This window comes from Bidens hawaiensis, unplaced genomic scaffold (genome assembly GCF_021521415.1).
Source record: "Bidens hawaiensis isolate Kalapana, Puna unplaced genomic scaffold, B.hawaiensis_p1.1 tig00012472_1, whole genome shotgun sequence".
NCBI lineage: Eukaryota > Viridiplantae > Streptophyta > Magnoliopsida > Asterales > Asteraceae > Bidens > Bidens hawaiensis.
The window spans coordinates 426,529-440,384 of NW_027492020.1; the positions used below are offsets into that span (position 1 = coordinate 426,529).

The following is a 13,856-nucleotide window of genomic DNA, read 5'->3' on the forward strand; positions in this document are numbered from 1 at the left end:
TTATAACAAAATGTACCATCGGGCGTCCGAAATGCGGTTTTGTCCTGGTCATCAATGGCCATGTGGATTTGGTGGTACCCTTTATACGCATCCAAGAAGCATTTAAGGCGAAATGGCGCCAACGAATCCACTTTGAGATCAATTTCTGGTAACGGATAACAATCTTTGGGGCATGCTTTGTTCAAATCTTTGAAATCTATGCACATGCGCCATTGTTTGTCATTCTTCGGTACCATTACGGGATTTGCAACCCATGTTTGATATCTACTAACGCGTACGATGCCTGCGTCAAGGAGTTCCTTGACTTGGGTTCTACACGCGTTAGTTTGTTCAGGCCCCATTACCCTGCGCTTTTGTACGATTGGCGTAACAGCCGGATCGCATTTGAGCTTATGCTCCGCCTTACTTCGGGGTACACCAGTCATGTCAGCTGGTGTCCACGCAAAGATGTCAGCGTTTTTCTGCAGTAAGCGCTTGAGTAAGGTGCGGGTGGGATCAACAATTGTTGGTCCAATGGTAACGGCCTGGTCGGGGTATTTGCCATTGAAGGCCCATTTTTCCGGTTCAGTGACGGTTGGTTTAGCCTTCTTCGGTTTGGGTTTAGATGAGACAGATGCAATGCATACCTGGGGAATGCCAAAGATCATTGCTACACCCTCAGCTGTTGGCCATCCCATCATGCCGTGGACTGAAGATACCACGGCGTTGAATCTTGCCATCCCATCTCTTCCGAATAGGATGTCGTATGTGTGGTGTGGCTTTTTCATTACGACAAAATCCACGTCTTCTGTGCGTGAATGATTCCCATCAGTAAGAGTAACGGGGAAAGATAGGATACCCAGGGGTGTTTCTGTACTGCCATCAAACCCTTCCATTGAAGCGTAGACCGTTTCCAAGCGTTCCTTGTCTTCATCATCCAGCTTATCAAAGAACTGCCTGTACATCACTGTCGACGAAGCGCCGTTGTCAGCAAGAGTGCGGGAGGTGATGTAGTGCCCCAGCTGGATTCTGATGACGATGGGGCCTTCTTTGCTGGGGCCTCCTGGCACTCGCGGGAAGCGCACCTCAGCTTCCTTCCACGCGCATGGTTCTATCACCCGTCTTTTTTTTCCTCTGACCTTGCCATGAACCATGTTGATGCTGATGTCGACGGGCTTTCGTCCGTTACCTCTGTACCGGTTGTCATTCCTTCCTCCCTTCCTGATCGATGCCACGAGATGTGCAAGCCTTCCATCCTTAACAAATGTTTCAATAATATCCTTCAAGGATGTGCACTCTTCGGTACCATGACCCTTTGTCCCGTGGAAATCACAGGATTTGCTTTGATCCGCATTAGGTTTCTGCCGGATCGATGGGGCTTTGGGCCATGGCAATTTTTCCGTGGCAAATATCTCCGTGACGCTCTTTGTGAGTGGCGTCCACCGGTGTTTTCGATTTGAAGGGTGTGTGTTGTCCCTTCCGCCAACAAGAGGGCGAGAGCTGGATGAGGTGTCAAAGTTTACCCTTGACTGCCAAATACCTAGCCTCCTCTTTTTGTTCTGCCGGGCGATCCGGACATTGTTCTCTCTTGTCCTCTGCGTGTAGAGGTGCGTACTCTGGGGAAGGTCCCTTCCCAGTTGCTTTTCCGTCTCGGCAAAGCGCTTTGCTGCCGTCATGATGGCATCCCATGTGGATGGCATGCCATCCTTACCCGTCAACGTGCGGATAAGTTCTGGGTATTCGGCGCCTTGGATGAAGGCGGCGCGAACCAGATCCTCACTTATGTTGCCGAGACTAAGCTTTTTGGAGTTGAAGCGAGTGATGAAGTCTAGTAAAGATTCATCCTCCTCTCTCACGCAGTTGAGGATCGTCCACTGCTCTTCAGTGTACTTCCTCTGTTGGCTGAAGTGCTGGCTGAACTTGTTCTGAAAGTCCGCCCAGTCATATATGTGGTGGATCGGTAAACGATCGAACCATGCCCTGGCTGCTCCGACCAGAGTCATCTGGAACATGTAGCACCACGTGGGTTCCGTCCAGTTGCTGACGGTAGCCCCCGCAATGAACCTGTTCAGATGGTCGTCTGGGTCGGATAGACCATCATAAGTGCCAATGTTTGACATTTGTTTGGCACTTCTCGGGGCGATTGCCTCCGCAATGTCTCTTGCGAATTTTGACCTTCCTGCATTTGTAGCAGTTGGTCTAAAGGTTTTGGAGAAGTCACGCGGGTTTCTCTCCGCGATTGGTTTAAAAGCTTCCCCAAAATTCCTTTTTAGTTGGACGTCCGTGTCCTTACGCTTCCCTTTCGCCTTATGGCGAGGGTTCGCGTCGGTATCAGACTCCAACTCGTCTTCTGAGTACTCGCAGTCACTGCTCATATTGAGGTGTTGGCGAGTACTGGTGAATTCGTCAGCCTGTTGAGCTGAACGCAAGCGTTCATCCAATTCGGCTTGGAATTCTCTTTGCCGTGCTTCGGCCCACGCCTTCACTTGATCTAGTGTTTGGCGAGGGACCTTCGTTCGTTTTTCCAGTTGGGTATCGGTGAACCCCAATGGAATATTTACTCCACTTGCCCCGGCTTGGGTAGTCGGGGTAGTGTTCGTAAGGATTGTATAACCGCCGGTGTTCCCCCCAGTTGCTGGGGTGGTTACCGGGGTTTCTTGATCAGTTACGGGCCTTTGGACCGGAGTAACGTTAACCATTTCTTCAGAAATTGTGAAAACTAAAATAGTTCTAGCTTTTATGCACGGATGGCGCCAATGAAGAAACACTAAGTGACCCGGTACAGATTATAGATAATCTGAGGGTTAAGTAATGTTTCCCACGAATGAGGTCTAGCTGAGAAGGCTGTTCTTCAGGAGACCTGCAAAACAAACACCGTAAGCTCGTCACTGAGAAGGGGGGGGGGTTCCTCCTTGTGACCACCCTCCGGCGTGAGAATCAGACTAGGTTGCTCTGAATATAAGTGTATATTAAGAGATTGCTAGATAACTGGATAGCAGATGATCTTACCATTCCAAGATGTTGGAGTATTTATAGCCGAAGGTAGGTTTTCTAGAAGGTACAGCCGGCTGAATAGTATTCCTGTTCAACCAACAGTAGATTACGCACAGGCCATACTGGTTGGTGGGTAGGTTACGGCCAACAGTAACAAAGTCGGCTGCACTATTCCACCAACTGTAGACTATGCACGTCCCACTTACGGTGGATTGTACGCAGGCCATGCTGGTTGGTGAATAGGTTACGGCCAACAGTAACACTATTCCACCAACTGTAGGCTGCGCATGCTCCATAGTAAGGGTTGGTGAGTAGGCAGCGGCTAATAGTGACAAACAGTACTAGAGGGTGCTCCTCCTCGCACTGTTGTCTGTGAGCTGTCACCCTGTGATTGGCTCATGGGCTGTTCTGGTCAGATCGTCTGTCCTATCCATACCTTGGTAGGTATGGTATAAAAGATCTTTCAGACTCAGACTGGCTCATTTGGGCGGGATTGTTCCCGCCTTGCTCATTCCTTCACGTGACTGCTGAAGTAGCTAGTGTCTTGTGCGTGTAGCTCTGCTGTCTGCGGGTAGCCTTCCCTGATGGCTTGTATCCGCAACTGCGGGAACAGGCGGGGTACTTCACCATTGGGAGGCTTTCCCTGCGTGTACAGCTTGCGTACTGCGCGTAAGATTCTATGAGCATGGTGGGTCCTGCGGGAGCAGATGACCTTTGCACAGACGTACCTGTTCAAGGTGAGTCTTGCGGGACCAACTGGTCTCTGCTGGGACCTACCTCTTCATGAAACTTTAAAAGAATCGAATAGAGCTTATTTATTTTTACTTACCAGCAACTAGATACTATTATGTCACATGACATATATTTTTACTAGAAACAAGACTCAGTAACATTTAACCTTTTAAGTTTTAACGTGATAGATATACATGTTTTACTAAGAAAATGAGAAGCTAACTCTATCGTAGTATTGCCCCAATATGATGCCTCGTAGATTGTTTATAGTGTCTGATATCAGATAAACCAATCAATAAACATGTGCCACCTAACTTTAACTCACTCGAGCTTGGTTGTCTGAGTTAGACGCCCCGCACAACCTTTCGGTGAAACCAAATACAAACACAAGGAGGTAAATCTATTAACAAATATAAAATAAAATACTGATGTGTGTTGTTAGTTTATAGTTATACAATCAACCCATTTGTTTTCCTCCCAAGATAGAAAATTTGCTTATATTTTTGTTTCCCAACTCAAAATAATTCAATACCAAGTAATTTTGAAGTAAAAAACTAAAAGTTTAAAATATGATACAAAACCAAGTTTTTTACTTCTCTCTTTCTCTATCTTACCACATACATAATTACTTGCCATGACTGTGTAAGTGTTTGTATGGTTATCGTAGTTTTTTTATTACTTAAAATTGGTTCTGTATTGAACACACTTCTCAATCTTAGAATATCGAGCGCCAGATTTTTTAGCTTGTAATGTTCCATTCTCTCTCATTTCCTTTACAATCAAGTGATTATAGATCATATGTGAAATTCCAATATTCCATCCTATCATATGAGGTCACTTCCATTTGCTAATTCATTGATGCATGCAGAGAAAAGATACAGCGATCACACGTATGTACTTCAGGTTCCTAAAGTTGAAAGCTCGGGGTTCAACAACCTTTTTGACCAACAAAATTTTCTATCGATAAGGATATTCAACGTCTTCGTTTTCTTATCACCGCCTAAGATGGTTCTTTAAACCCAAATTGAAAAGTCAGCCATGAACAGCTCCATCCAGTTTTGAACCTTTATCAACTTTGATACATTGGTCATCTGCATCCAACCAACTAATCAAAAGATTTGAACCTGAAAAAGTCAGTGTTTGACTTTCTAGTATCTCAATAATATGTTGTTTAAAACTTTTAGTAATAATAAAAGCTGCATAAATAACAAAAACAATATAGAAAATCATGTAACTTTAGAGACCAAGAGTACTAAATTTGACCCCATAAAGTCAAACTAAGAACCCTCAAGGCAAAATAAGAATCAAATTTGTACCAATTTTAGCATAAAACCAAAATTTGACTCTAAGCTATACAACTCCTCTCGAATATTCCAATTTGACCAACGGTAAAGTCAAACATTTGACTAGACTTCATGACTAAAAAACTCCCGAACTCAGTAATATTAGTTATTTACTATTTAGTGTTACCAGCTATTCACTTCAACTGAACATAAACCGGTTGAAAAACCCTACCCCGTTTCCATTATGTTGCTGACAATCGTTTGTAGAACTCGAATCACTTCCCTCTAAATCATCTGAACTATCTTCACGAACAAGTTTGAATCTACCAGCATTCTTAATAACCCAATCAGTGAACTCAGGAGAAGACGCCAGCTCAGCAACTGAATGTCGGGTTGATTGTTCTGTGAATTCGTCCCATTCTTCCTCTGAGAACTTCTTCCTGTTTGGAGTCTTGTGAAATGTTGAGTATACGTCATAACCTGACCAGGTTTTGGTCAATGGTGACACCTTACCTTTGACCCGGGAGTTTGACCATTTGAAAGAATTCATCAAACCCTTTAAAGGACTAGTCTTTTTTGAGCAGGTTAGAAATTCAGCATGCCCGTACTTCAAGGTTGTCTGTTTACATCTAGCCCCGAGATACCGTTTCCTAGTATATAACTGAGAACTGCAAGAAACCAAAGTCTTTATATTAATAACATAACTAAAAAATTATATTAGAAAGTTAAGGTTCCACTTATTGAAACTTTTTTATATGTTTTACTTTATGATAGAACTTTTACTTTATGACCATTCTACCCTTTTCTATTATATGTTTTTTATAACCTGTTTTCTTATTTTGATCGACATTCAATCAAGATATATAATCACATATTGTTCTTGACGGCACATTTAAATTAATCTAACTTACTCACAGTAGTACCCCTTCGTCCACATGATCATATGATATAATGCCAAACAAGACCCCACTGCAACCATTGCCAGAATGTTGTCCTTGGGACTCTGAAAAAAGAGATGAAAATAAATAAATGAGCAAATAATTTTTGGAAAGTTGTAAAACCAATTAATGCACAAATAACTCACCAGGAAAATACATGTGACTGCAACAACAAACATTGACCATTTGACAAATTGAGCAACACCAACATAAACTTCACCATCTTCTGAAATAAGATTTTTTCTAAGAATCCAATATCCAAGAGCGGCTCCTAAGAGGAATATTCCAAGCCCAACAAAATAATACACCTGCAGAATTAAAGATAATAAACATATAACACGTGTTATTGAAATACAACCGATAATGTGGGAATAGGTTAAGGAAAACTTACTAAGTTCTGTATATCTGGACTCATTCCAAAGTTTGAAAGGACTGAATTAAGATATGATGAAATATGATGCATTACAAAAGATCCTGCTCCAATCTGAAAGAATTACACAAGCAAAATATATACATATTTTAGAACACCAAAATATACTGTATTTAGTTTTGTAAATTATACCGAAAAAGATGTGTGTAAAACTTACTACTGAGCACACTATAGCGAGGTAAAATGTGTTTCTTCTACCAATGGGTAACAATATTCTTGCCTGTTCAACAACATAAATAATATCATTATTAAACAATTCCTGAAAACCAGAGAGCTAATAACCATATATAGTTAAACAGAAACATGTACCTGATAAAGAATTATGAGAACAACAGTTATGATTCCAATAACCATAGAACTGGCGTAATAAAAGGGAACCCATTCACTGACAACGGGTGCCAAAAAAAGTAAAACAATGCCTACAGTAAGTAATACGTAACGCCATCTTTGTTGCACTGCATGTCACACAATCACCAAACTAAATGTCAGAACTAACAAATAAGCATATGGATCAAACAGACTGTAATAAATGAAGATAAACAAGGACCTTCTTCAAGAGTGACAGTTACAGAACTAGTAATCATACTACCGAATTTCACATCAACAAACTTGTGCTCGTATGGCGACATGGTGGAAATCCACAGCCCGTTTTGAAGAGATCTCCAGTCATCGTTTTCACACTCGCATAATCCCAGTGACGAGTTCCTGCAATAATTTAACAAGTATATGGAATGAGATAATAATTAGTAACAGGAGTGAATCTGAAATGCATTACCTGTGAAAGCAGACTTGAATTTTGGTGTGCTGTTTCTTAGGGATCAATACAGAAGGATACAACGTGATATTATACACACTTGCATAATGTTGGAGCTTCAATCGCGATACACCAGATACAGGAACACGTGCACATGATACAACATCTTTGGATCCTTCATAAGGTACATTTAATGATGTAGGACTAACATCTATAGCTGGATTCCCAACATTAATGCCTGTGATCTCAAACAATAAGAATAGTTAGTATCTGTATGACTGTAAATCTCATATAGAAGGGCGCAAACGAGCCGAGCCGCTAACGAGCTACTCGAGATCGAATCAAAAAAATGCTGGAAATGAGCTTGAGCCTCAAACAAAGCTCGTTTAGTTATCGAGCCCGAGCTCGAGCCTTGTGTGTTTTTAAGTTTTACCTCCTTTTAGACTTCTATGTATTAACTTCACACTACATTACTGAGCTCGAGCTAAGCTTTGGCTCGTTTAAGGTACTATAAGAGCTCAAGCCGGGCTTAGGCTTGTTTAAGATTTTTCTCCAAATATATAAAAATAATTAAAAACGTGTATAAACTAATTAATAAATAATAAACGAGCCAAGCCTGAGCTTGAAAAAAAATTCAGGATCCGAGCTCGAGCTTTATAAAAAGAGCTCAAACGAGCCGAGCTCCAGCCCGAGCCCGAGCCCTCATAAGCTAAAACGAGCCGAGCTTGAGCCCAGCCAAGCTCGGGCTCAGCTCGTTTACACCCCTAGTTCTATGTATTGATTTCACACCACACAGCTGAGCTTGAGCCGAGCTTAGGCTTTTTAAAGGTTTTCTCAAACTATATAAAAATAATTAAAAACATACATAAATTAACTAATAAATAATAAATGATCCTAGCTCAAGCCTGAAAAAATGATTCACAAGCCTCAAACAAAGCTCATTTAGTTATCGAACCCGAGCTCGAGCCTTGTATGAGAAGCTCAATTAGACTCATGCATTATTACATTTTATCTCTTCTAGGCTTCTATGTATTGATTTCACACTCCACAACCGAGTATAGGCTCGTTTAAGGCTTTTCGCAAAATATATAAAAACAATTAAAACCTTATATGAATAAAACTAATAAATAATAAACGAGCCGAGCTCGAGCATGAAAAACTAAGTCACTAGCAGACGAGCTTTAGAAAAAGAGCTCGAGTGTAACTCAAGACGAGGCGAGCTCGAGTTCTCGTAATAAATTACCAAATTGAACTTCAGTCTCTAATGACATTTGCAACTGGAATTCATGTAAACCTAAGCCGTAAACAGAAGATATCAAACCCTAACTTAAACATGAAACAATAAAATTAAATTCTGATAGAAAATTATGATCGATTACTAATGAATATGAAGTTAATCGATGATAACATCAAATGTGAAGTGTGTACCTAGTGGTGGAAGACGGTGATCGGAGCAAAGTGAGATCCAAAGGAAACCGTAAACAATGCATAATAACATGAAAGTGTATACAATATTATTGTTATTATTATTAGCCATGGCCGTCATTGAAACACTCCGATGGTAACATTCATTTATTTATTGGGGATACGCCGCGTGCGACGGCGCGTGGCGTTGCATCACCGCTAGCGAAATGATCGTACATGTGTGCCGTGTGCGTTAAAAACAGATTAATTATTATTATTATTATAAGTACGCATTAAGAGCATTGTTATCCCATCCACCATCTTTAACCATATAATTTAACAAAAATTCACTACTTTTTAAAATATGCCTCTCATTTTAAAAAACACCACACATCCTAACCTCTATATTTATCTCTACATTCTTTTTTATTATTTTTCTCTTTCTATTCATTTACAATTTTAACTAAAGACTATTTTGTCTTATTATACTTTTCGTCTAAAATAATTCTAATAACCTTCCGAAAAATTGCGTTAAACGTTATGCAAGCCTAAAGTCGGCTCGAACTCATATAGTATATTAAACCAAACATTATAATCGATATGCGTTTAAATTTCTTCGTAGGTCCCAATTAACTTCATCCAAAATAGCACTTCATTGAACAACGCTTCAACTGAGTTCCATTTAGGGATGAGCTTGGTACTGTACCGGTACCAAAAATATCGATTCCGAAAATCGCGAATTCTTGGTACCGGTATCAAAATATTCGGTTCGGTACTGGTACGGTACCGGGATAATACCGGTACCGAAGGTAAAAATTCATGAAATACCGGTTCCGGTACCGTAACGATCCCGAAAGTCGAAACTTTAGTACTGATTCAGTAGTAGTACCGAATTTGCTCATCCCTAGTTCCATTTATTATGTTGACTTTGACCCGTTTGCAAATTCGCAGCAAACTTGACCTCCAATAAACCAAACAGTTCGCAGCAAATTCCCAATTAACTTCATCCAAAATAGATTAAAGTCTACTTGACCGATCCAAACATGCCATACACCATTTGTAGCCAACTGATGCGAAAATATTGCACTGTAACGCGAAAAGAAGCTTCACTAAACTGCACTTGTAATTATGAACTACTCGTATTAGCCTTCTAAAAATCTATAACCTGCTGCCAATACTGAGGTTAAACCATGCAGCAAATCCGAACACCTTTCATCTCATACACAAGCATTTCTAACTAACATCACACATATAATGTCAAAGCGTTCAACATATATATAACCCAAAAGTACACAAATGTCGCAATACTCCGTCTTAATGTTAATAAGCATACAATCTCTAGAACTTTTGTATGAAGCGGATATTAGCCTTTGCTCATACTCTTGTTACACTATCACCGCGGACATCCACCAACGACTCACCTGCAAGAGTACCAAGTGCATTTCGCAACTGCCAAAAAAAAAAGTCTTAGGAGATGTTTAAAATAGTCCTGCTCAAGAAAAACAGAGCGACACTTACATCGTTAAGATGCAACTCAGCAATCTCGCTACGCTGCTTCAACTCTTCAAGCAGCTGTAGAGTAATTATGGTTTTCATATTAAATATTAATGCTTAATAACAATAAATAAGCTAACTGAAATATAAAAATAAAAATAAAAATAAAAAAAGGCGCACCTCAACCATACGAATAGATGGACCTCCTTGTTGCAGCCTTTCCATAATAATGTTGCGAGTCAACGCAACCAAATTGTCTCTTTTCATTCTTTCGATTGAAGAGACACCAGTAGTAATCAGGTCCATGTCAATGGTTCCTGTTAAGAAAACATCTTTATCAGTTACCTAACTAATTAACCAACTAACATGTATTTTGTTTTATCTTGTTTGAATGCTTACCAGTGGCAGGATCGGTTGCAGACTGCTGCAATGCAACTTCTAGAAGCCTAAAAGCCTCAACAACATCTTTCTTTTCAACCTCTTCTGAAAAGCGAATGCGGGCCAAAGCCTCGCTGAGGCGCATAACGCTCTCAAGTTGTCTAGGAGTAGCTGTAATCACCTGTTGATTCAAAGTTTAGCAAAATTTAACGACTTTTTTCGATTCGGCCCGTTTGAAAAAAAAAAGTTACAAAAAAATTGTAATGAAGTATAACAATTAACAACCTTTTTACTACTTCCTGGAAGTATAACAATTAACAACCGAATTTGCTCATCCCTAGTTCCATTTATTATGTTGACTTTGACCCGTTTGCAAATTCGCAGCAAACTTGACCTCCAATAAACCAAACAGTTCGCAGCAAATTCCCAATTAACTTCATCCAAAATAGATTAAAGTCTACTTGACCGATCCAAACATGCCATACACCATTTGTAGCCAACTGATGCGAAAATATTGCACTGTAACGCGAAAAGAAGCTTCACTAAACTGCACTTGTAATTATGAACTACTCGTATTAGCCTTCTAAAAATCTATAACCTGCTGCCAATACTGAAGGTAAATAAAATACCAAAATTACCCTTAGGGTTACTATGTTGGCTTAAAAATCAAAATTACAAAATACCAAGAATGATGTTATCTTTTGTATATCAGATACTTGTATCATCATCATGCCACCAAAAAGAAAAATTGGAACTAGCATACCAACTTATCTGAAACAACAATAAGCAAACCATAACAATCTCCATCCAATTTTAAAACATAACTTCAAAATATATTCACATGGCTTTTGTCCAATAAATTCTTGTCCACATGCTTGTACACAATACAAACAAATCACAGCTGTAATCCAAAGACCAATGCACTAGCAGGTAATGCAATACAAAAGAAACAATTACATGAACATATAGAACAACAAGAGCTGCAGAATGATATTGATGTCCCCTTAACTTTTCACACAGTTTAACAAAATTGCAGCTTATAGCACATTAATTTGAAGCAACCACACACCCAAACAAAACACACACATTAAATTGCAACCTAAAGCACATTGATTTCAAACAAAACAACATTTCAACAACCTTTAATTAAAAACAAAATAAGTCCAGCATCCACAAGGCCAGAAGGCTTTGAATTCATGAAACCCAAAAAATATAAAAGTATAAGGTTAGACAATGCCAAAAAAAATCTGTTCTTATGCAATAAGACTTCCATGTAACACCAAAAAGGGGAATACGATTTCTTGTAGCACTAATATATATGCACTATTGTTCGGCCTTTAAAGTTGATTATCTCAATCACGATTGCGTCTCATTATGATTTCTCTTTGAAGTTCCTCAAAATATAGTCGTTGGAGTTCTGTCATAACACTCACGTCCAACATCATAATCCGTTGATCGGATTCATTCTTTGCAAGCTTCGCTTTCTCAGCTTCAATTCTCAATTTTTCTGCCTTCAATCTCATCCTTTCTTCTTCAGCAAGTCTATCATACGCCATCTTCTCGGCCTGAAGGCGATAAAACTCTTTCTCTTGAGCATGTGACTCCTCTAAAAGTGTATACTTCATCTTTCTGAGTTGTTTGATTTCCTCGGTTTGCTTACCTTCAACTTTTCGTGATCGTTTTGCAGCTTTCCTACCCAGTGGTCGATCCAATTAGATAACTTCATTTTCAACTGCATTTCCAGCCTCGGATGGGGTTGTGGTTGGGGTCTGGGATGGGACCGTCATCCTCTTTTTCTTTGACTCGCCCTTCGCGTCTCGTAAAATCCACTTAGGTTGGTCCTTTAATAGGTTCCAACAATGCTCAAACGCGAAGTTGAATTCTTCTTGTTTATGGTACAAAAACTTCGCCTTATCAAACTTGCATTTAAACAAATAAAATACATGTTAGAAAAACAAAATAAGTATTTTTATGTTGGTTCGGACTCACTTTGCTTTATTGACACTTAACTTACCCATTAAAAGCAAACTTAATTTAATTTCATGACCCAACTTTGACCCCGACCCGTCAAGATTAACCCAACATTATAAAATACTCACAAAACAAATTAGAGTGTGGAATTTTACCTTATCATGATCGGTTATGCCACTTATATTTAATCGTTCAACTTGATCTAGGCACGAACAAAAAGTATTAGTGGCCTTTTGAATGCTAGACCATCGATTTGATAAAGACTTGATTGACCTTTCGTTTGTGGTTTCTTTATGTTGCTCGAAGTACAAATAGATATTTTCCCACAATTGAGAGTATTTCTGATCTGTTCCTTGAATGGAATCAAGGCTATGATTAAGCCATGCAGCAACGACTAGCTCGTCTTCTTTAACGGTGAAGTTCACACCCCTTTTTGATTTCTTAACACTGTTTGCATTTGCGGGGAAAGGTGGAGAGTCGTCAAGGCTCACAATAGAATTCCCACAAAGAAGATCGGTGTAGGATACACCTTGATCTTGTGCATCCATACTCAAAACTACAATAGAGTACAAAGATTATTATATTAGGATTGGTAAAGAAATATAACAGTTTATTGAATGTGTTCTCTTATCTATTAATAGTCACAATAGTTTCATTAGCTGGCCAACGATTATAACACATACTGATTACATAAATGAACACAATTTAATTACCCTAATTATTTCATGTTCTACAAAACTTCATCCTATGTGGATAATTCCACTATCAGTACTACTTTGTAACTTTTATTGTATTAAATCAAGAAAAGAAAACAACTTGCATACTCTAAAAACAATAAAATGGACCAAATAAATTAAATAAATCCACACAAAGTTGAAACGTGTTAAATATGATGATAAAAGAAACCACCATCTTTATTCTCTATGAACAAATAAGTACACAACTCAACCCAAAACCCTAATCATGAACCAAATTACAATCCATCTAGAAACCCCAATAAACCCAAATTACTATCCAAGAACATGGAATTAGAACATCTACAAACCCTAATTAACTTCTCTTATCCCGCAGACATATTTGTAAGAAAAGAACACCTCAAATCATCAGTGGCGAAGCTTGACCAAAATCATCGGGGGCCGAAGTTATGGATCCAGAAAATTTCGGGACAGCAGTTCGGTTTGGGTCGGGTCAAAGTCAAACAATAAAAAATTTTCGAGTCGGCGGGGCGGGGCGGGTCAAACAATATAAAATCTAAATAAATACTTTTTCTTCATTCATCTTACAAAAAACCCAAATACATATTTTGTTAACAACAAAAGACCTAAAATACTTAAGACAATTGCAAAGAAGGGTGATTGGGTGAGTACCTGTTGCAGCTTTTGACGATGAAAAATAATTATTTGATTTAGGTTTTGCCACTGTTTTGCTTCATAGGTAAAGAAGAAAGAAAGAAAGGAGAAAGCAGAAAGCAGACTTCGGATGTATATATACACAAGACA

General features: G+C 39.3%; 2 protein-coding genes across 2 annotated transcripts; both read right to left on the bottom strand.

The window, feature by feature from the left end:
- Positions 1 to 5,092: 5,092 nt before the first annotated feature.
- Positions 5,093 to 8,731, bottom strand: LOC143541160 (uncharacterized). The gene is made up of 9 exons (XM_077034054.1): positions 8,539 to 8,731; positions 7,132 to 7,348; positions 6,904 to 7,061; positions 6,666 to 6,811; positions 6,514 to 6,576; positions 6,318 to 6,410; positions 6,073 to 6,234; positions 5,900 to 5,991; positions 5,093 to 5,656 (listed from the first exon to the last, which is right to left on the bottom strand). The coding sequence occupies exons 1-9, from the start codon at positions 8,654 to 8,656 to the stop codon at positions 5,188 to 5,190; spliced, it is 1,518 nt and encodes a 505-aa protein (XP_076890169.1). The 5' UTR covers positions 8,657 to 8,731; the 3' UTR covers positions 5,093 to 5,187.
- Positions 8,732 to 9,888: 1,157 nt separating this feature from the next.
- Positions 9,889 to 10,685, bottom strand: LOC143541134 (DNA replication licensing factor MCM4-like). The gene is made up of 5 exons (XM_077034033.1): positions 10,672 to 10,685; positions 10,408 to 10,567; positions 10,189 to 10,325; positions 10,033 to 10,086; positions 9,889 to 9,963 (listed from the first exon to the last, which is right to left on the bottom strand). The coding sequence occupies exons 2-5, from the start codon at positions 10,529 to 10,531 to the stop codon at positions 9,889 to 9,891; spliced, it is 390 nt and encodes a 129-aa protein (XP_076890148.1). The 5' UTR covers positions 10,532 to 10,567; positions 10,672 to 10,685.
- Between the last annotated feature and the right edge of the window lie 3,171 nt (positions 10,686 to 13,856).